Genomic DNA, 22,853 nt, shown 5'->3' with positions numbered 1-22,853 from the left:
GAGTCATTACTTGTCATTGATTTACTATCCTGACTTCAGTATCCTGACAGTTGTTCTTTGGCTGCCCTTCTACTTCTGCCTTTGTAGCCACTAAGAGAAGGCGGTGAAGGAGAACTGCATGACATTTTACATTTAGAAATATCTTTCACGGAGTGCAGTGATAACCTCGAGATCCCTGTGTTCTGTTTAAGTCATAGAGCTCATATGTTGTTGAAAATGAAATGCTAAGAAAGTAGTTAGCGGCTTCTAAGTATTCCAAGGATCAAAGTTATAGTCATGGTTTTGTATCAACTGATAAATTATTAACTGTAATTTTTCATATTTCAAGGTTCAACTAAAGCAGGAATCTCCATGTTATGAGTTGGAAAAGATCTGTTTATCCATTGAAAGTCCTTACAAACGTCATGGAAAATTCAGGTGCGTGTTTGTAATCCTCCGTGGATATTACAGATGATAAACCTTATACTCCAACAGTAGGTTTATTTATTCTGAAGAAAAGCAGGAACATGAGCATAACACATTTTAGTTTGCTTCCATAAAAATAAATGCTTTTGATTGGTTGTTGTCACATTTAATACATAGTCATCTTATTCAGTCTTATAAAACATTATTTTATTTTTTACAAAGAGAAATGCATTGGAAGTATTTATAGTCTGCATTACTCGGGCAAATTGTATGCCAGCAGGAGCTTTTGCAGGAATATTATTAGAGTAAACAAGATATCCGAAGCCAAATTATTTCATGTATTATGGCCAATGGCAGATTCACAGTAGTATGTAGAACTAAGCCTCTCATAAAACTTTATAAATAGTAGCATCTGGAGCAGGGATTTTAGATGGCCATTTTTTTGTTGCTTAATGATGCAAAAAGCATGATACGTTATATCAATTTAATATTATATATTGAAGTGAAAGGGGCTGCTTTCCGACATAATGTACTGTATGTACATTAACACTGTTCTTACAATTTTTGACTCACAATCTAGTTTTCTAGTATACTGTGTATGGCTATGTTCTCAATACAGTCTCATTGGTATAAATGTTGGTTTTCATATAGTTCAAGTAGGTAAAGACCGTGGATCATGAAAACTTATGATTGCAAAAGTGCTCATTTATTTACAGTGACATCGGTACAAAAAAGTATCATACTGTACCAGTGTATTAGTCCAATAGATGGCCAGATAGCATTTAGTGACCAAGCATGGAGAGCCAACAGTCCCAGATTGCTTATCACAACAGTGTGAGTATTCCCATGCATCGGGGATTATGCAATGTGTGTGCAGCGAAGGGGTTGCCGTGATTCTGAGGCTCTCACAGGTCAGAGTTACCAGTCAGCGGACTAGTCTCCTGCGTCCAACGCGTTTCCTGCTAGGGCATTCATCAGGGACGTAGCTAGGAGTGGTGTGGAGTGGTGTCTGCATGGCTCTGATGGCGGCCATGTTCTGGTACAGGTTTAGGCTGGGTTCACACTATGTATATTTGAGGCTGTATATTTGAGGCTGTATAGCAACCAAAACCAGGAGTGGATTGAAAACACAGAAAGGATCTGTTTACATAATGTTGTAATTGAGTGGATGGTCGTCATTTAATGGCAAATATTTGCTGTTATTTTAAAACAACGGCTGTTATATTGAAATAATGGCAGTTATTTACTATTATATGACGGCCATCCACTCAGTTTCAACATTGTGTGAACAGATCCTTTCTGTGTTTTCAATCCACTCCTGGTTTCGGTTGCTATAAGGACCTGACAAGAGGACCAAATACTGCCTGAAATATACGTAGTGTGAACATAGCCTCAAATAGCAGGCACGCGGCTCAGGCTCCGCCCGCCCTGAGTGTCAGCTAGTACGGGATTCCCGATCATGTGACAGTGACGCATGATACAGCGAGAGAGAAGTCCGAACATACATGTGCTGGTATCGCAGTCATAATATTAACTTAATCAGTGCATACTCTATATATGAAGCAAAGCAGTGACAGGACGTATTGAGCATAGCTCAAATGGGAATAGACCAAAGTCCAGCAATCTCAAGTTATTGGTGAATAGGCAGCTAGGTACATGCCCAGCATGCAAATCTCGTTCTGCCCACCAGTCATTAGTGGTGCAGTGCCCGGAAGGTCACACCCAACTCCATAACCCACATGGACACTGCTGTGAAGGTCTAGACATGCCATGACCCATCTTTTCAGATACTGACACGGGCTGCAGGTAACAGGCTGGTACTAAGCATCTGTGCATATGTGCACACCATGTGAAGAGGATAGGATCACGTCCCATCTTTATAGACATTCGTGCGGGCTGCAAACAACGGTCTGGTCATATATGTGCATCCTTACGCCCAAGTGTCTGTAAAGCACATATAGTTAAATGTAACTGCTATATTGGATATAGTCATTGAGTCAGTGCGGTTTAAGGGATCTCATTCTAAATGTCCATTCTGCTTCTTTGCGTAGAATGAGGTTCTCCCAGTCACCACCTCTCACGTTCGGTTTGATGACGTCAAGGACCTGGAATGAAATATGTCTAGGGTCACAATTATGCACTTCTTTGCAGTGTAGTCCTATTGGAGTATCCCTGCCATGGATTATATCACCCACATGCTCTCTCATCCTTTCTCTAAGGGGTCTAATAGTCTTGCCCACATAGTTAAGGGGACATGTACATGTGAGTACATATACTACACCTTTTGTGGAGCAGTTGGTGAACTCTTTCATGGGGTGTTGGATTCCTGTGACTACACTGACTACTGCTTTGCTTTGATTGACATATTTACACACAGAGCAGTGCCCGCATTTGAATGTACCCGGTGTTTGTCTGTCCAGCCATGTGCCTGGCTTCTTCGCAGAAGGCAAGTAACTTGCAGTCAGTCTGTCCTTGAGGTTACAGCCCTTTCTGTATGTGATCTGTGGTTTTTGTGAAATCATGGTTGTATGGCTATGTTCACACAACGTCAAAAATAGAGAAAAAGCGGCCGATTTTCAGATTTAAAATAACAGCCGTTTTTGACGCGATTTAACTGACTGGCAATGCATTGAAGTCAATGGGAAGACAGACGTCCAATGTACCTAGTGTATTGAATAACTGATGTTTTTGCCGCAGACGTCAAAATAATGATCATGATCATTTCTTTTGCAAACAGCAGACGTTTTTTTTATTAGTAGTTCACACAAAGTTTTTCTTTTTCCGCCGTTCTTTCTCCATCTTTACTATTAAATTCAATGGATTTTTCAATTAAGACACACCCAAAGTTCAATTAGTAACTCCAAACTAAAATAATGTACAAACACCAGTCATTGCACTAAGGCCAGGCTGCTAAATAACGTCCGTTATTTTAGCCTCAAAATACTGGCCGTCATTTTAAACTGAGCAGAAAAAACGTTGTGTGAACATAGCCTAAGAGTTATCTTGGGCTCACAAGGGGATATAAGGGTCCTATTCTAAGGGGCAACCAGGGCCCGATCAACAATGTAAATGATCTGCTACATCGGCGCTCGTTTTACTGGGCCTATTCCACGGCCCGACAATGATTTAGCGAGGGCTGCAGGGGCATTGTTACCGATGTCCTTGCAGCCCTTTTTTAAACATCATACTTTACCTATCCAGGCTGCAGGTCTTCTGCGGCCTGGATAGGTCTTCTGCAGCCCCAAATCAGCTGTACAGTCAGTTGGGGGGGGGGGGGTATCCCCTCTGTAACATCTGGGCTAATACTTACCTTCCACATTTAATACTTTCCACACTTACCTTATGGCTAAGTTGGTTAAAGATTTTAATTTCTCATGAAGCCTGTTCTATCTAATGACAGCAGGCTATCAGAACCCTCAAAAAACTTTTACATACTTAGCAATCTCTGGGTGTCCACACATAGACAAACACAGTATATGCATCTGCTGTCAAAGTCTCTGCAAATTATGCTGTGAAAAGCATCTACAGTGGGCATGTCAGCATCTCTATTGGACCATAGAGTATTAGAAGAAGATGGTCTGGTCTGACCCCACAGCTGGTATCTAACCATAGAACATTAAGGGTGGATTCACACACAACAGATCCGCAGCAGAGTGGATGCTGCGAGTTCGCAGTGAAATCCGCTGCGGACCCCTTAACTGTCATTTTTTATGAGATTACATACTCGCAGAGGAATTGTCATCCTGCTGCGAGTATGTAAAAGTCAGCCCCCCTAACCCCTCACAGCCCTGTACATTTCACTACAGTTTGCTACGCGTACATTACCAGTCCGTGCCCTGGCTTGCTTCAGGGGCTCCCGGTGTCTGGACGTCCCGCCCAGCAAATCAGTGCGCTGCCCTGCCACGGCTGAGTGGGACGTCCAGACGCTGGAAACACCCAAAACAAGCCAGAGAGTGGGCCAGTAATATATGTACCGGGCTGCGGGGTTTAAGGGGGCTGCCTTTTAGATACTCGCAGCGGGATGACAATTCCGCTGTGAGTATGACAGGACAGGATCTGCAGCGGATTTCCACTGCAAATCTGTTAAAAGTCAAGCCGCCCTTAACCTCTTTAACCATACAACATTCACTAGCAGTAAAAAATAACAAAATGTATCTAAATAACACTGATATGTTTCATTACAAATAATACATTGCCATCCATAACAATTGTGTAAGGATGGATTTGATCTCCGTGGACAGGACTATTAAAATGCCATGTACATTTCTATTTATAAAAGACATAATACAAAATACATTCATTATCAAAACAAGCCAAAAACTAGCCTAGTAGCCAAGAGTCACAAATCACATTGGAATATTTATTTTCACTGAGCATTTTAGGAAATAAAAGCTGATCTCTGGTTGCAATAGACAACTAGACTAATTTATATTTTACACCGTTTTCCTAAATGAGGCCCATTGTTCACAGAAATGACCTGTTCTTTTCTGTGTTTGCATGGAAGATCTTTAAAGCTTTACTAAACGTAGGCTTTATTATTTTCTGCATGTTGTATTAGCTGTTAGTGCTCATTAAGAGTCATTTGAAATCTGTTCAAGAGAACAATCGTTAATGAGCGGTAATGAAAATATTTCATGAGATTGCATTTCTACAAATATTTCGCATGCTGGAGCAGCCATTAGGTTTATGTATACTTAGCATATCCATGTAGTATTATACTTGAGAATTCTAACATTGTACTACTAGAAAGATAAGCAGAATATTTAATTGATTTCTTTCTGTATCCAGTTTAATTGAAAAAAGCACAAAGGCCCTTTTGAAAACTTAGCTTTCCCTAAAGCCTAATATTATTAATTTACTGTTTTTTTTCCATGTTCAAATGATACTGTAGCATAGACAATTATATAACATTTCGCTCACATTGGCATGATGTACACACCCTCTAATCTGATTATTATTAGGTATTTTAACCATTTTCCTTGAAGCTTAAGAACATTACGAGTCGATGTGACAGCTACAAAATTGAAAAATCTCTTATGTGATGGCTTTTTAAAAGGCAGTATTTAAGTGTTGAACTTAGAGCTCTGAATGGTTCAGCGTGCTAAGTCTCCTATTAATTATTTTGTCAGAATAACATGACATCTGCCATTCTCCAAACATCAGTTTTTGGCGCTGCAAAGATTACTGAATTACTTTGTACCATTCATTTTGTTTATCTGACCAACTTTTTCATTTCTTACAGAGTGATTTTAGTGGAATCGTCAAACCACTTACCATTTCCTAATTTCCAAGATGAAATTTCGAGACTGAAAGATGAAAAAAGTTTTAGGTACTGTACACATTCACATTTCATACAATGCCCTTACAAGCCTATTTCTCTAGCAGTGTGTCAGTACCTTTAGCTTGTAGATCATAAAAGATGCCTAATTCCATGGAGCAGTGGCACAGAGGTTGGTCTATGACACTATCTGCCCCTGCTCCACTCTTAGGCCACATTCATATGTCTCTTGTTCTGTCATGCAGCTGCGGACAGAGCATAGGACCCGTGTTATTTAGTGGCCCCGTTCACATGTGTGTATGGGGCTGTGATCCGTGTCGCAAAAAAATAGGACCTGCAATAACGTGGACTGCGATTTGCATCACGGATCGCTATGGTAATGAAGTGGCAATATAGTGCTCTGTGAAGCACGGAACTCTACAGATGAACATTCATAATGCGGGTCCACGGTCTCTGGCTGCACTATGGAGGTGTGAATGTAGTCTAAGGGGCCTATTTCACGGACCGATAATCGGCCGAATCGGAGCAGTAATCTGCCCGATTCAGCCGGTTATCGCTTCGTGGAATAGAGAGAACGATCAGCCGATCATCGTAAAATCATCGTACGCCACCAGCGCATCGCTACGGTGGAATAGCGGTGCGTGGCGGCAACTGACGATTTCAGCAGCATCATACATTACCTGTCCGGGCTGCAGGTCTTCTCCTTCTTCCTCCCAGTCTCGCCCCGCAGCAGCTTTGGAGCGGGGCTATCTAAACTGACAGACCGCTCAGCCAATCACTGGCCATGGCGGTCCCGGACAGTGATTGGCTGAGCGGTCTGTCAGTTCAGACAGCCCCGCTCCGAAGCTGCTGCGGTGCGGGACTGGGAGGAAGAAGTAGACCTGCAGCCCGGACAGGTAATGTATGAAACAAGGGCTGCATGGACATCGGTAACGATGTCCTTGCAGCCCTTGCTTAACTATCATCGGGGCTGTGGAATAGGCCCATTAAACGAGCGCCGATCTAGCAGATTGGCGCTCGTTTACATTGTTGATCGGGCCCTGCTCGTCCCGTGGAATAGGATCCTAAGACCAGCCATCTGAGACTCTAACGGCCCCGCCTCCTCTGATGAAGATTCACAGGACACAAAAGTACTGAGACAATGCTTGGTAAATAGGCTAGTGAAAACTGGCAGCACAGATATATGCATTTCAATGCTGCCATTTTCCTTTTAATTTTTTTTGTGTTTCAGTTCCTTACCACTTTCAATATACAATATAGCTGCTTATATTGTTAGCATTCAAAATGCAGCGTCTGCTCACATTGTTAATATTCATTGTTAACATGCAGAGGCTTAACCTGTTCTGATAATGTCTAAAGAAACAGATGAATGACTGATTACAGGGGAAAAGAATAGAGTTCCAGAATTCTGGTTTCTGTGGTCCATACGGCTACTCTAAACCATATCGCTAAATCTTGTCAAAAGCAACAACTTAGGCTGTATCCATGTTTTCCAGACAACCTTAGGGCTTTATCTAACTTTAGCAGCCACCGCTAATCAAATGCCGAACGCTCGGGTTCTGACGAACTCAAGCATGCTCGATATTCGCTCATCTCTATACATCTCTATTCATCTCTATACATAATGTAAAACAAAACCAAGTACAATAAGTTTGATTGTTTAGCTGTTACAAAAGATGAGAAGACCATACCCACAAAGGCTTACAGTTAAGTGAAGGGGGCAGTAGGTGCACATAGAAGTTCCCTATACTGTAATGGCAGCAGCTGTGTATAACTGGGAACATAACATACAGTATATCCATTTTGCTGTACCATTAATTCAAGTGAACATGTTGTATCATAGTTACCTTTTGCCTTTATATTTATTGGGAAATAATTCTAAAAATGTTTTTAAGCAGCCCATTATATTTATAGACACATTTTGTTGCTTGTCTGGCAAATGCAGAACTGAGAATTAAAATAGTGCAGTTAGTAACAAGGGAATCATAGTTTTTATTATAGTTGTAATCCTGAGTAATTCATTGTTGTTCACAAAATAGCTTGAAACGTTATATTGAGAGCAATAATTCATAGCCAATATATCCCAAGTAGGTGTTTAGATTTGATAAGTATCAAATAGATTTGAAAAATATCTTGTTACCTTATGGAAGTAAAAAAAAACAAACAGCTGTTTTGTTCTCTTATTATTTGACCTAGGGGTTGCTCAATGTGCAGTGGTTAACATGACTTTATATATTGTTACATGTATGGGGATGTAATTATTACTACAGTCATAAGGCTAACTTCAGTAATTTATATTATGACACTTCCTTTATGACTACATTTGACTATTACAAGATTTGGGCACTAGATTTATGGCGATTTATTCTGATTGCCATGTTTGGAATCAGGAAGAATTTTCCCCCCTTGGTATATGGCAATTGGTTTTTTTGCCATTCTTTGGATCAAAGCAGTAGGGTTATAGGTTGAAGTCAATAGACTGTTTCTTTCTTTCTTTTTCCAAGTATAATAACTATTTAACTATGTAGATTTACTATTAGTGTTGTTGTTGTTTTATTATTATTATTATTATTATTATTATTATTATTATTATTATTATTATTATTATTATAAGACGGCGTATAAGACGACTGGGTGTATAAGATGAACACCAACTTTTTCAGTTGAAATATAGAGATAAGGATATACTAAATGTATAAGACTATCCCTGTTCCAACGCACACCAAATAAAATTTAATAGAAAACATCAAGACAGCAGCGAGATCTGAGAGGCAGAGAAGGAGGTACAATAATACCAGTAGGATACAAGGGTGGCCAGATGAATGGAAGAGGTGTGTTTTTCTGGGGACAGCATCACTCTACTATATCTTTTTTCCATATCTCGGACGCCTACAGTTTGCTCTGCCATTCATACAGTCGCCGCATACGGCGGGGATGTGACCATTTTTTAACCCCCCCCCACCCACTATATGAGGCAAATACAGATTCTCCAGTCCAAAGATTTTCAGCACCCAACCTATAAGACGACACCCGGCGTATAAGACGACCCCTGACTTTTGAGAAGGTTTTCCTGGGTTAAAAAGTAGTCTTATACGCAGAAAAATACTGTATTATTAATATTATTGTTATTATTATTATTAGTCAGGGGTGTAACTATCACAGGAGACATGGATAGCAATTAAACCCAGTACCTAGAGCCCAACTAGTATACTGTGAATTTTCTTTATTACAGTTATTTTATTTGAAGTAAACAGCATATATATATAATATATATTTCTGCTTGGTCTTCTTTTGCCTCTTATGCACCTTCATTGTAAGAAAAAAGTTATGGTGCTTGTAAATTAAAGGGGTTGGCCACTTTATAGTAAAATGTTCAGTATACAGTAGAAGCAAGAGAATAAGGTGTATACTCCAGCACTCCCAAACGTGTACAGATTTCTGTATTAAAGCATATTTTTTAATTCATCTAGTTAAAATTATATGCTAAAACCAATGTGTTTCACGCTATGGTGATTAATCATGGTTAAGTAACCATGATTAAGCACCATGGCGCGAAACCCCCCAGTGTCCACCACTGAGCCTGTACATGGCCAAAGCAGCCAATTAAAGTACAGCTTTTATTTCATATTTTACTTTAAAAAAAAAAAAAAAGAACTTTGGTTGCTATGGGCAATAAAGAAGTTTTATTGTAGACATTTTCATAAATCTGTCCCTATAGGTGCATTTATTAAACTCACTTATTTTAGGCATAAGACAGGCTGTTCAGTTATTTTCTTACAATGTGAATTTCTAGTAAAGCCTTTAAATGTAATCATGTCTTTCAAGCATAAGGTACGGAAACACTAAATAATGACAACAGTTTTTATGGTTTAAGTGAAATATGGTATTTGAATTTGATTGTATTCACTCAAAAATGACAAACCTTCACATACTGTATGATATGTTTGCTGACTGGAAGCTTATCATCAATATAAAGAAGAAAAACATTATAATCAGCACTGTGGTGCCACTGCAATTATTATTAGTGCTTCAGAGGTGATCTTCCCTTTGTATTTTTGTGAGATAAGGTAAATCATAGCATCTGTGAATAAATCTAGTCCTACAGTAAATTTCCCATCAGTGATTTAGATAGTATCAGCTATATGCATCAATAACAGGATTACAAATGTAGAGCACTTGAACAAAGAGAAGAGGCTCACATCGAGCTTAACCATTGGGATACCAGTAAAACTTTAAAATGTGTATTTCCCAAATCAGAAGATATATATTTTATACCGTATGTTGTGGGGTTATTTTTTAATCAGATTCATTAATTAAAAGCTAAGCTTTAATGCTGACACCCATTTTCTGAATTTTTGCATTGGATCAGTTCGAAACTGGATATTTATGTCATGGGAAATGTCCGGGTTGGGCAAAGACTTTGGAAAAGACAGATAACAGGATTTGAGATGTGTACAAGTGTAGTACTCGAAAATTGACTACGACAACTAGTTTGGAACTACCAATGCCACAAACAGCATCCTTTTTAAATTACTCTGAGCTCTATTCTTCTCAACTTTGAGCATGCATGGATTCCTGTGTGGTAATATCACTATACCATTAGCATTATATGGTATTGGCATGATTTACCTGAATTATTTTGCATATAAAAATGTAGCCGATCAGCTGACAAGTGAACAATTGTTTGTTGCCTTTATTACACAAAGCGATATGTGCCTAATTCGGCCAATAATCATTCTGTGTAAGGGTCCATTTACAAAGAAAGATTATCTGACAGATTATCTGCCAAGGTTTGAAGCCAAAGCCAGGAACAGACTATAAACAGGGATCAGGTCATAAAGGAAAAGCTGAGATTTCGCCTCTTTTCAAACCCATTCCTGGCTTTGGCTTTAAATCTTTGGCAGATAATCTGTCAGATAACCCTTCTGTGTAAATGGGCCCTAATAGGGCCTTTAGTTTAGCATTACTGGTCATATCTTGATCATGGTGCATTAAGGTATCCCAATATAACACGTTGCTGTGTCAAGATAACCATGGCTACATCTGTACGTGACTTTTGGTTTCCAAAATGCTATACAATTTTAGTGAATTGTTTAATGATTTACATTATTGCAAAACTGGCCAAGCTATTACTGATATTATTTCCCTGGAATGTTTTATTCACCTAAGGTCTATTTTTTACAGTGCCAACTCTACAGATCATGATCTTTCAAGAGTATTTTGTGAATCAAATAATCAAGGTACAGTATGTTACAGTAAGATGACAATTATTCATCTTTTACATGAATGGTAAAATGCTGAAGATAATGATGTTACGAAAGACCCCCTTGGCACCTTATTCATAACATATGAATGGTGTATACTCACAGTTATTAGTTTAGTTTTATAGAAGGCTACCTAATAGGGTAATCGACCTCTCTGGCAATTAAATCAATAGTGACCCCTTGCCTTAACCTGTTTTATTTTTTTTATTTTTACCTATTCACCATGGCACCCAAGTCTGGTGGCCCTGGCCATTTTCGATTAGAAGCAAGTGATTAGTACATTTCTGTGTTTCTTGTTGTACACAAAATGCAGATGTGGAAAAATGCAGAAGAATGGTGGTTATTCAGCGTAACTTCCCAGATGTTTCATGCTTCAGCACATAGATGCCATTCAGCATATGAGGACTAGCAATTTTTGTTTCCTTTGCAATGTGTTCCAGGTGCAATGCAGCTCCTTTCCTCAGGTGCCTGATGAAGGCAGCTGCAGTGCACCTGAAACATGTTGCAAAAGAAATAAAATTGCCATGTCTGATTGAAATTTCTGGGAAGTTGCACTGAATACCCTACTATTCTGCATCTTGCCACATCTACATTCACCCGAGCTCCAAATTGAGTTATTGGGCTGTGGAAAGCAGCATTGTCCTACCACTAAGCTGAATGCTAATGGAATACTGAATGATTAGACCCCAGCTCGAGTTAAGCTCATCTCTAGTCTTCAATTTTCTGTCATTTACACACTATTCTACTGACCCAGGAAGTGTGGAGATACTAGCTTTTTAAACTGCATACTGTTTAAGGGACTTACTTTACCAAATATTTAGGTATTTACCCATAATTATATACCCTTTTAACCAAATTTTTCTAAAATTCAAACTAAGTTTACTATCAAAGGGAAAAGCTTCCAGGTACAGTGCCACAACGGGGACGAGGAGTAAACGAGCGCTGACAGCTCTTCACAGTTGCCCCATGTAATAGGGGCTTTAGACATGCTTTTTGAGCATCCCTATTTAGGCTATGTTAACACACTGTATAACAACAGGCGTCGCTTAGCAACAGCCATTGTTATACTGACATAACTCTGGATGGTGTTTGTATGTTCCTGCAGCCGTTATGCTCATTTTTTTTTTTAAAAAAATAATACTTTGTGTAAACATACCCTTAAAGTCAAGTAGATATGTAAACTACCCATTTTGGGGGCATTTTGTGCCCCCAAATTCCCAGTAAGTGAAATCTCAGTGAAGCACTGGAGCCACCGGCGTGTATTTATGGCATGTCAGCCAGTTATTTTCTGCTGAATTTCCCCTCTAAATGTTTTAAAATGTTGATTTACATAGATAGCCTAGTCTGCTATATTGTTAATACTAACACTTGGAATGTTTTGCCTACAGAAAACAAATCAACTCTGCTACGTCAGTATTTCTGCCCAGTGAACTCTATTTTCTTGAAAGAAGGCATGACCACTGACTTACAAATTAATTTTCTTCCATTTGAACTTGGAAGACGCTACTGCACTATTATTTTCACCAATGAAGAGGTAAGTGTTAAGTATTTTTGTGCATGCACCACTGCTGTAAAATAAAACAAATTTAGGACATATTCCTTCTGAAAAAAACAACCTGCTGATCTGTGTGGATTTGGTCTTTGGTAGTTTTACCTTTCAGACATTGTCATACATGACCATCTATATAACACAAAACAACCTGGTGATCTGTGTGGATTTGGTCTTTCTAACCTCTATAGATTAGTTTTTATTATAAATTCATGTAGTTTCACCTTTCAGACATTGACATACATGACCATCTATATAACACAAAACAACCTGGTGATCTGTGTGGATTTGGTCTTTCTAACCTCTATAGATTAGTTTTTATTATAAATTCATGTAGTTTCACCTTTCAGACATTGACATACATGGCCATCTATATAACACATGGCTGTACTACATTTGCCCTCTGGCTTGTGAAAGAGAAACGGAAGCAGGGAACCCCTCTCTCATGACATCCATCCAAATGCCTTCATAACCGGATGTCTTTATTTCAGTATATTAAACAATGGGTAATTGGATTTACTTGTCATGCTTATGTTTTTGCTGCTAGCTTAGCTGCCCTTTCAAGGCCGTGCAAAGTTATTATAAAGTGTTGTGGTCAGGTTCTTCTAATTTTGAAGATCATAAACAATAACGCTCTGATGCATTTTTTAATAGTTATTCTGAAGTGAAACCATTGTTTTCACACAACACAATTGGCACCACTGTCTCAGCAACTTAGGAATGGGCTAAATTGGCAAGTGCCATCTTGTATGTTACTCACGGACGCACGGATGTCTATTGCAGTTTCAGTAGCCTAAACAAAGAAAAACAACAAACAAAACAGAATGACTTTAACAATCACAAAGTATTTCTGATCAGTCATCTGAAAGCTACCATTAATCATTCAGAACAGGGCTGTCACATTATATGCACATGGTAGAAGAAGGGAGAACAGCATTGACAGACAACTTGATTAGAGAGATATGAAGCCGCTCCCAGTGTTTAATTAGGGAGTTGGAGAGTTACATTACGGATAACACGATTCTTGTGCTTGGCTATAGCAACAGAGATTACAGATAATCAATACTAACGTAATACTGTACATTCTACTTCATCTCGTGTATATTACTTTACTAAGAATAAGTGTGCTAACAATAATTCATATTATTGAACTCTTTGGAATACTTGGAAGCTGCACAACTGGAGTTACAGAATATTACTTTACATACAAACAATCTGTTTTATCTTGAACACAAGTCCCAATGTTATTAAAACTGATTAGACAAACAGTCTTTAAATATGTCAGACAAAATTATAGTGTAAGTATACATTAAGCCCCTATTATGTGGGGCGACTGGAGGAGCAAACGAGCGATCGTTTGCTCCTCGTTTGCCGCTGCTATCGCACGCGGCAGCAGTAAGTGGGTAAGTGCAGCGGGGCTGCCCGGGTGATCGCTAGATCGTCCGGGCAGCCCATAGAGGGAAGCAACAGTCTGCTGCCGCCACTCCTATTCCGTGGAGCGACGGCAGCATATCGCTGCTATTACAGTTGTTTGTCTTTCAACATGTTAAAAGGCAAACAACAGCAACGATCAGCCAACATTGTTCATGTTGGCTGATCGTTGCCTTCTATTACACGGGACAATTATCGGCCGTAACGGCCGATATTTGTTCCGTGTAATAGAACCTTTAGCTAATATTTGGCTTACTTTAAACCAGATTAACATGCCAACATTTCAGGCATTTCAGAGTGTTTTTGCTGCATGTAGGCAATGCCTTTTTTCCCCAAATCCCCTCTCTTTAACCAGTGCTGCACCTCTTTTGTCATTGTTTTACAGGATTCTAAAATGTATAAATTAAATAGGTCTGGACACAATATTGAAGTGAAAAAACTTGGTTTACTGTAGTAATAAAGACAAAGCAAGCCATAACAAATACAAAGACAAAGCAAGAGTTTATACAAAGGAGATATACTTAGCTATGAACTCAAGATAACAGCTGTCTTGGGGGGGCTCTCTGTTGGATGGAGATCCGGTTAGCAAGTAGTTTTCTAACATAGCTACACTTGAGCAACCATGTTATACACAAACCACCACGGCTCTCAAAGGATCTCCCACTTGTGCTTAGTGCACATGGTATTTTTACACTTTCTCTTAACCCCATGTCAAACTTTCCAGAGAGAACCTTCGCCTCCCCCTTTAGATTTGAGCAAGCGCGGACCAAATTAATGTGGTACGGAAGGGAATGTGGATTCTCAGCAACCTACTGGTACACATTTAAAGTTATAAACAATCCTAATTGATTCTCAAGTAATAAAATTCCCAGCAGAGAAGTAAAAATTAGGTTAAAGGGGTTTTCCACTTAAAACTAACTTATCCACAGGATAGGGGACAAGTGAGAGATTGCGGGGGTCCTTTGCAGCTCCTACAACATGTGACTCGTGGTTCTATTTATTTTTAGTTTTTCTGTACAGCAGCCGGCTTTTTCTGGTGGTTTCATAGATAATGGATAGAGCTGCAGTTCGGCACGTGTATTCAAAACAAAGGAGTGGGGGGGGGGGAATCTAGAGATCGCCGAGGGCAGGGCCGGATTAAGGTTAGTGGAGGGCCCATGTGACAATTTTGTTGGAGGCCCCCACTCCCCCCCCCCCCCCCCCAAAAAAAAAAAACAACCTATACCGCGATCTATACGTATGCCAGCTTACTGTAGGCGACTTAGCACAGACCCCTCCTCACTCCTGGCTGTATGGCTCAGCATCCTCCTCTGTTATGCACGTGATGGTCACTAGAGGCTGCAGTGCAGAGGAAGATGCCAGGCCTAGAGACAGGAGCAGGGAGGGCTGACTATTAGGGTGTGTTCTCACATTGTGTTAAAAATGTAATGTGAGAACCCAGCACTTGACAAAATACAGAAAAAAAAATGTAATTCAGTAACTCACAGGTGACGGCTTCTTTGATCTGAGGCGATCGCTCTCCGTTTCCTTTCCATCTTGCCCAGACCTCTATGATGATTTCTTCAAGCTACAATTCCTCTCTTCAGAACCTGTCAGACAAACATCTTAGACTCCGCACATTTCCAGCAACTTCCTTCCCTTTTTCCCACCTATAGGCTTTCATACAGTAGTAACTCCGCTGTTTGGTGTCATGTGCAGTAAAGTAAGGAGGTTTGTGGGTCCCATGTTGTGCCCCCCATATAGTAATAATGTCCCCATGCTGTGCCCTCCATATAGTAAAAATGTCCTCTGTCCCCATAGTTATGTCCCCTGCTCTGCCCCATAGTAATGTCCCCTGCTCTGCCCCCATAGTAATGTCCCCTGCTCTGCCCCCATAGTAATGTCCCCTGCTCTGTCCCCATAGTAATGCCCCCTGCTCTGTCCCAATAGTAATGTCCCCTGCTCTGTCCCCATAGTAATGTCCCCTGCGCTGCCCCCATAGTAATGTCCCCTCCTCTGTCCCATAGTAATGTCCCCTGCTCTGTCCCCATAGTAATGTCCCCTGCTCTGTCCCCATAGAAATGCCCTCTGCTCTGGCCCCATAAAAATGCTCCATGCTCTGCCCCATAGTAATGTCCCCTGCCCTGCCCCCCATAGTAATGTCCCATGCTCTGCCCCCATAGTAATGACCCATGCCCCCATAGAAATGCATAGTAGATGCCCCCTGCTCAGCCCCTATAGTAATGTCCCCTGCCCCATAGTAGATGCCCCCTGCTCTTCCCCCAGAGAAATGCCCCCTTCTCTGCCCCCATAGAAATGCCCCCTGCTCAGCCCCTACAGTAATGCCCCCTGCTCCCATAGAAATGCCCCCTGCTCTCTCTCAACACAAGAAAATAAAAAAATAAAATCATACTCACTAATTCGGGTCCTCTCCCTGGAGTCTGTATTCTAGCTTCTTCACCTTAGAGTAATAGAGTTGCCAGACATTATTACAATCAGGAGGCATTACATGAGATATACCAGGGGAACTACAACTCCCAGCATGGCCAGCCTGTTATTATGGGAGATCAGAGGACATTACAGGAGGAGGTATAAGAGGAGGACTACAACTGCCAGCATGGCCAGCCTGTTATTATGGGAGATCAGAGGACATTACAAGAGGAGATATAATAGGACTACAACTCCCAGCATGTCCAGCCTGTTATTATAGGAGATCAGAGGACATTACAGGAGGTGGTATGAGGACTACAACTCCCAGCATGGCCAGCCTGTTGTTATGGGAGATAAGAGGACATTATAGGAGGAGATAGAATAGGACTACAACTCCCAGCATGTCCAGCCTGTTATTATGGGTGATCAGAGGACATTACAGGAGGCGATATAATAGGACTACAACTCCCAGGGTGGCCAGCCTGTTATTATGGGAGATCAGAGGACATTACATGAGGAAATATAATAGGAATACAACTCCCAGCATGTCCAGCCTGTTATTATGGGTGATCAGAGGAGATTACAGGAGGCGGTATGAGGACTACAACTTCCAGCATGGCCAGCCTGTTATTATGGCAAATCAGAGGACATTACAGGAGGTGGTATGAGGACTACAACTCCCAGCATGGCCAGCCTGTTATTATGGGAGATCAGAGGACATTACAGTAGGCGGTATGAGGACTACAACTTCCAGCATGGCCAGCCTGTTATTATGGGAGATCAGAGGACATTACAGGAGGAGGTATGAGGACTACAACTCCCAGCATGTCCAGCCTGTTATTATGGGAGATCAGAGGACATTACAGGAGGAAGTATAAGAGCATACAGAGGGGAGGTATAAGTGAGCCCCGCCCCCTCAAGTCACATGACAATGATCACAGGTCCTTCATCCACCAGCATCCTCCCGTTCTCAGCCCCGCCCCTTATGACGTCACCACAGGTCCTTCCCCATCACTCTGCTGCAGACACGGCAGGTCCTTTACACCTCCTTCTAACAACTCCATTCTAGGGAGGGAGGGAGGGCCCTGACGCCGGCCCTGATATTCACCAGCCTGAACCCGGAACTCTGCTTCCGGGTTCGGGCTGGTGAGGGCCCCTGTGTGATGGGGGCCCCGGGGCACGTGCCCTTTGTGCCCTCCCTTTAATCCGGCCCTGGCCGGGGGAACAGAGTTCAGACCCCCGCAAACGCTTACTTGTCCCCTATCCTGTGCATAGGGGACAAGTTAGTTTTAAGAGGAAAACCCCCTTAATATAAGGAGAGAGACAAACCTAGAGACCATAGAGAATGTCTAGAAATTTAGAACGCAGAAAGTTAACCCTTAACCCTTAACACAACTTGTGCCAGAACTCTGACACATTTGCAATGGTACATCTCCGCCACAGTTTTCTTTCATAGATTCTGACACATATTTCACATCACATTAAGTCTTCACCCTATTATTTTCAGTACATTGTAATTCACACTGTCACTGCTCAGAAAACAAAGAATATCATGTCTCTGTGGATTTTGCATCAGGTTGCCTGGATTTGCATTAACCCCATTCATTGAGGCTAATCCACGTCAAAAACCTTGGGCAAACCGGTAGCATACACAGTGCAAATCCATGGCAGCAGTCTCTAGGGTAATGCCTCTCAAATGTCTTCAATGGATTCTACCACCAATTTCTCCAACTAAAAAATTCACATACCTTTTCTGCTACCATTCTTCAGATTGCAATGGTGTAAGCATTATTTCATTGTGACAGGTGAAATTCAAGTATCTTTAATTATCTCTATACACAGTAACAAAAAGAGTTAAAACAATGACCATTTTTATATTTTTTTTCTTCTGCACATTAATTTTAGATTGGTGACTTTGTATACATGATTGAAGGAACTGGTACTCCACCTCTGACTTCTGCTTTCGACTCTGTAAATAGCCCAAATGTTTTCCACATAAGGAATCAAAATCAAGGTATGCACTTCTTTTTTTATTTAAAGTAAAATAGTAAATGTAAAGGCATATTTTATGACAGAGGACAATAGCTAGGCCTCACACTATACATATATATATATATATATATATATATATATATATATATATATATATATATATATATATATATATATATAGCACATATATAACAAAAACAAATTACTGTACTTTATTCTGGAATTTAGAGATTTTAGATTTTAAAGGGCAAAGATTATTTTAATGCCAGAAGATTTTCATGTAAATTAATCTGTGAATATTAAAACTATGATAAAACTGTGTTCGGAGGTGTCCAGAAATATCTCCAGGCATCTTAGTTAAACATAGCAGTGTCAACATAATAAATTGCCTGATTTATAATGTTTAATAATTAAAATGTATTATGTATGATTGTATGATAATTATACTAAGAGCAAGAATTCATTTACTAACACCGCACAGTCCGCCTGGTAGAGCCAATAGATAAAGAATTATAAACGCAAATAACTGGAGATGAAATTTATGGGAGTTGAAGGTATTTGTAAATTATACAAATTTTGCATATATTTCCGAACAGAAAGTAAAAGTTTTATGTTTACATTTTTACCTGTACAACCTGCTTTTTCTTTCTTTTTTGTACATTTAAAAAAAAAAAGAATAACCCCTTTAACCTCAGTAGAGGTTAAAGGGGTTATCTAGCGCTGCAAAAACATAGCCACTTTTCCTTCTACTGTTGTCTCCAGTTCAGGTGCAGTTTGCAATTAAGCTCCATTTACTTCAATGGAACAGAGTTTCAAAACCCCAGAGTTTCAAACTGGAGACAACAGTAGGGGGAAAGCGGCCATGTTTTTGTAGCGCTGGATAACCCCTTTAAAATGGTGTTAATGTATTGCATTGTATCAATTTTTGTTTTTTATTTTGTCATAAGGTTGTAATTTTTTTTGTTAACCCCTTAATGACGCAGCCGAAAATGGCCCAAATGACCAGGCCAATTTTCAATTTTACGTCTGTTTTTCCCCGTCACCTTCTGAGAACTATAACTCATTTTTTAAATCTCTTTAACCCCTTAACGACATTGGGCGTAAGTATACGCCCCCGCAGGGTGGGCTTTAACGCAAACGGGCGTATACTTACGCCCGATGTTTCCCCGATCGCTGTGTGTTCACACACAGCGGTCGGGGAAGATGGCCTGCTATAATGTATAGCAGGCCATCTCTGCTCGTCGGCACGGGGGGTGATTAATTCCTCCCGTGCCGACGATCGCTGCTATATGATGATCTATACAGATCAGCATATAGCAGCTGAAAACCGCTTTCCGGGTCATCGGTGACCCGGAAAGCAATGGCGATTGGTGCTGTCCGAGACAGCACCAATCGCCATTAGTGTCCCCACCAAAGATGGCGCCGATGCCACCCCCACGATCGCCGTGATAGGCCGGCCAGTACCGGCCGGCCCATCATGGCGATCAAACTGTAAAAAAACAGTTTTGTCGCGTTCTGCACCCCTCAGCTAGGTAGCTGAGGGGTGCAGAACAGGTGTGTGTGGTGCAGGTGTACCATACTCACCTGATCTGGGCGTCCGGAGCGACGATCTGCGGTCCGCGCCGTCCTCGCGTCTTCTTCGCTTCACTTCCGGGTTCGGTCGTCCAGCGTCGGAAATCTTTGGAAACGTTTGGGTCCTCGGGTTCGGCGGGTCTCGGCAATCTCTGGCAGCGTCACTCTACCGCCCCCTAGTGGTTGATCAGTGAATATCATTCACTGATCAGTTGCTTTGGGTTAAAAAAACATTTTTTGTTTTTTTTTCCAGTTTTTTTTTTCTTTTTTTGCGCCCTAACGCCGCTGAGTACTGATCAGCATCGCACGTAAGTGCGCCACTGATCAGCAACTCCTCCTTTTTGGCGTAGGGGCGTTTTGCCCCCCTATATCCTACCGTCACTGGCTGCTGATAAGTGCCGCACATAAGTGCGGCATTTAGCAGCAGCTCCTTTCTTGGTGAAGAGATATTTTTTCTTACTGTCAAAAAAACACGTAAAAAACACTACACTACACTACATGAAATAAAGTTTTACACTACACCACTACACATTTACATACCCCATATACCAATCCCTGTATAAAGATGGCCCCCAAGGTGTTTTGGGTGTCGGACGCATAAGTTATTATTGCCTTCGACACCGAAACAGCCAGTGAGGATTAATGGGGGGATCCTTCTTTCCTCCATTCATCCTCATCATCCAGTGACGTGTCTGGGGGTAGCGTAGCGTACGCTGCCCCCCAGACACGTCTTTTCCGCCAGTACCGTCCCAATAAGAGATGACGGTATGGTGTGAAATTCTACACACTCTGTGAGCGTACCTCAGGGTACACTTACAGATCCAGGGTACGTGCACACTGCGGAATGGCGAAGGATAACCCTTTGTGCATTCCGCAGCTGGCACCCGCCGGCGGACTGATGGAGGCGAGCGTCTCCACCCGTGTCATAGACTCCATTCTATGCACGGGCGGATTCCGTCGTCCGTCCAAAGAATGAACACATTGGACATAGGGCAGAATCCGCCCGTGCATATAATGGAGTGTGACACGAGCGGCGACGCGCGCTTCCATCAGTCCGCCGGCGGGTGCCAGCTGCGGAATGCACAAAGGGTTGTCCTTCGCCATTCCGCAGTGTGCACGTACCCTTAGAGTGTATGAAGGAAGGGACACCCAAATCCAGCCCCCAGATGCCCCCCCCCCATCTTCGGAGTTAGTGGGGAGATCGTTCGGGAACTGATCTTCCCACTGCTAGATAAAGGTTACCACCACCTGTACGGGGATAACTTTTATACCAGCGCCCCCTCTTCCGGTCCCTCGCTGCCTTAGCTACTGTAGCTTGCGGCACGATTCGTAAATATCAGAAGTAGTAATAAAGCCCTAATATTTAGCAGCCATGGAGCGGACCCAGCGCTTCTGGATATAAAGGACCCCGTATCGCACCAGGACAACATTTTCCAGGTGACGTCCCCCACACTGGAAAACGGGAGACCCCAGAAGAAGTGCAGAGTGTGGTGTAACAGGGGGATCAGGAAGGACACCATTTTCCAGTGTGACACCTGTCCTGATCACCCCGGCCTCTGCATACTGGATCGCTTCAAGGCGCACCACACGTCATTGGAGTTCTACATTATCTAAATTCTGTCCCTTATTCCTATTTCAGGGGTCACGTTGATCGAGGGATTATTCTGATCGCCCTTATGGAGTCGGGAAGGAATATTTCCCCTGTGATGAGGCTACTGTCGTCTGCCTTACAAGGGTTTTTTTTTGCCTTCCTCTGGATCAACACAGGTTGAATTTGATGGACACCTGTCATTTTCAACCTTATAAACTAATAATTGGCCTAATACCCCCAAATAAATTAGAATGGTCCCTTTTCCCCAGCTAAATAGGTATGGCCGCCATTCCCATTAGAGGATGCAATGTCGCAATTAAAAAGCCTCTGTGCGGCCAGGACAGTAGAAACCCCCCACAAGTGACCCCATTCTGGAAACTACACCCCATAAGGAATCTAACGAGGGGGGCAGTGGGGATATGGCCCCCTGGTGACGGCCACATTTGGGCCGTGAAAATGAATAAAATTTATTTTTTATTTTCATGGCACATGTTCCACTTATGTGCCCGTCACCAGTGGGGTCCATATGCTCACTGTACCCCTTGTTGGATTCCTTATGGGGTGTAGTTTCCAGAATGGGGTCACTTGTGGGGGGTTGCTACTGTCCTGGCAGCACAGGAGCTTTGTAATTGCGACATGGCCTCCATCCTCCATTCCAGCCTCTAAATGGCGCTCTGTCCCTTTGGTGGCTTGCCCTCTGCCCATACGGCACATTATATCCACATGTGGGGTATTTTCGTACTCAGGGGAAATTACCCTACACGTTTTGTGTTCACTTTCTTTTTTAACCCCTTGTGGAAAGAGAAAAAATCAAGGCTAGACCAACATTTAGTGTAAAAAATGTTTAATTTTTACACTAAATCATTGATCTTGTCTTGATTTTTTCATTTTCACAAGGGGTTAAAAGATAAAAAAAACACTAAATGTGTAGAGCAATTTCCCCTGAGTATGGAAATACCTGACATGTGAAGTTAAAGCGCCATGCGGGTGCAGGGTAAGCCTCCAAAGGGAAGGAGCGCCATTTGGCTTTTTGAGGCTGGATTCGGCTGGAATGGATTTCGAGGGGCCATGTTGCATTTAAAAGGCCCCTGTGTTGCCAAGACAGTTGAACCCCCCCACAAGTGACCCCATTATGGAAACTACACCCCTTAGGGAATGTAACAAGGGGTGTAGTGAGCATATGGACCCCACTGGTGACGGGCACAAATGTGGAACAATATGGCGTGAAAATGAAATATTACATTTTTTACACTATAATGTTGGTTTAGTCTTAAATTTTTCATTTTCACAAGGGGTTAAAAGAGAAAAAAACACACAAAATGTGTAGAGCAATTCCCCCTGAGTCCGTAAATACCCCACATG

General features: G+C 41.6%; 1 protein-coding gene across 3 annotated transcripts in view; it reads left to right on the top strand.

Moving 5' to 3' along the window:
* The window catches only part of CFAP47 (cilia and flagella associated protein 47), a 313,997-nt gene that overhangs the window by 140,587 nt on the left and 150,557 nt on the right, over positions 1-22,853 (top strand). For all 3 annotated transcript variants that reach the window (XM_069971016.1, XM_069971013.1, XM_069971015.1), the window contains exons 40-44: positions 329-417; positions 5,648-5,734; positions 10,868-10,923; positions 12,336-12,481; positions 18,242-18,350. In XM_069971016.1, the coding sequence (XP_069827117.1) occupies positions 329-417; positions 5,648-5,734; positions 10,868-10,923; positions 12,336-12,481; positions 18,242-18,350 (487 nt within the window). The remainder of the gene's footprint in view (positions 1-328; positions 418-5,647; positions 5,735-10,867; positions 10,924-12,335; positions 12,482-18,241; positions 18,351-22,853) is intronic.

Source organism: Dendropsophus ebraccatus, chromosome 5, assembly GCF_027789765.1.
Source record: "Dendropsophus ebraccatus isolate aDenEbr1 chromosome 5, aDenEbr1.pat, whole genome shotgun sequence".
NCBI lineage: Eukaryota > Metazoa > Chordata > Amphibia > Anura > Hylidae > Dendropsophus > Dendropsophus ebraccatus.
Note: the sequence above shows the minus strand (reverse complement) of the source record. Positions and strands in the feature narration are given on the sequence as shown.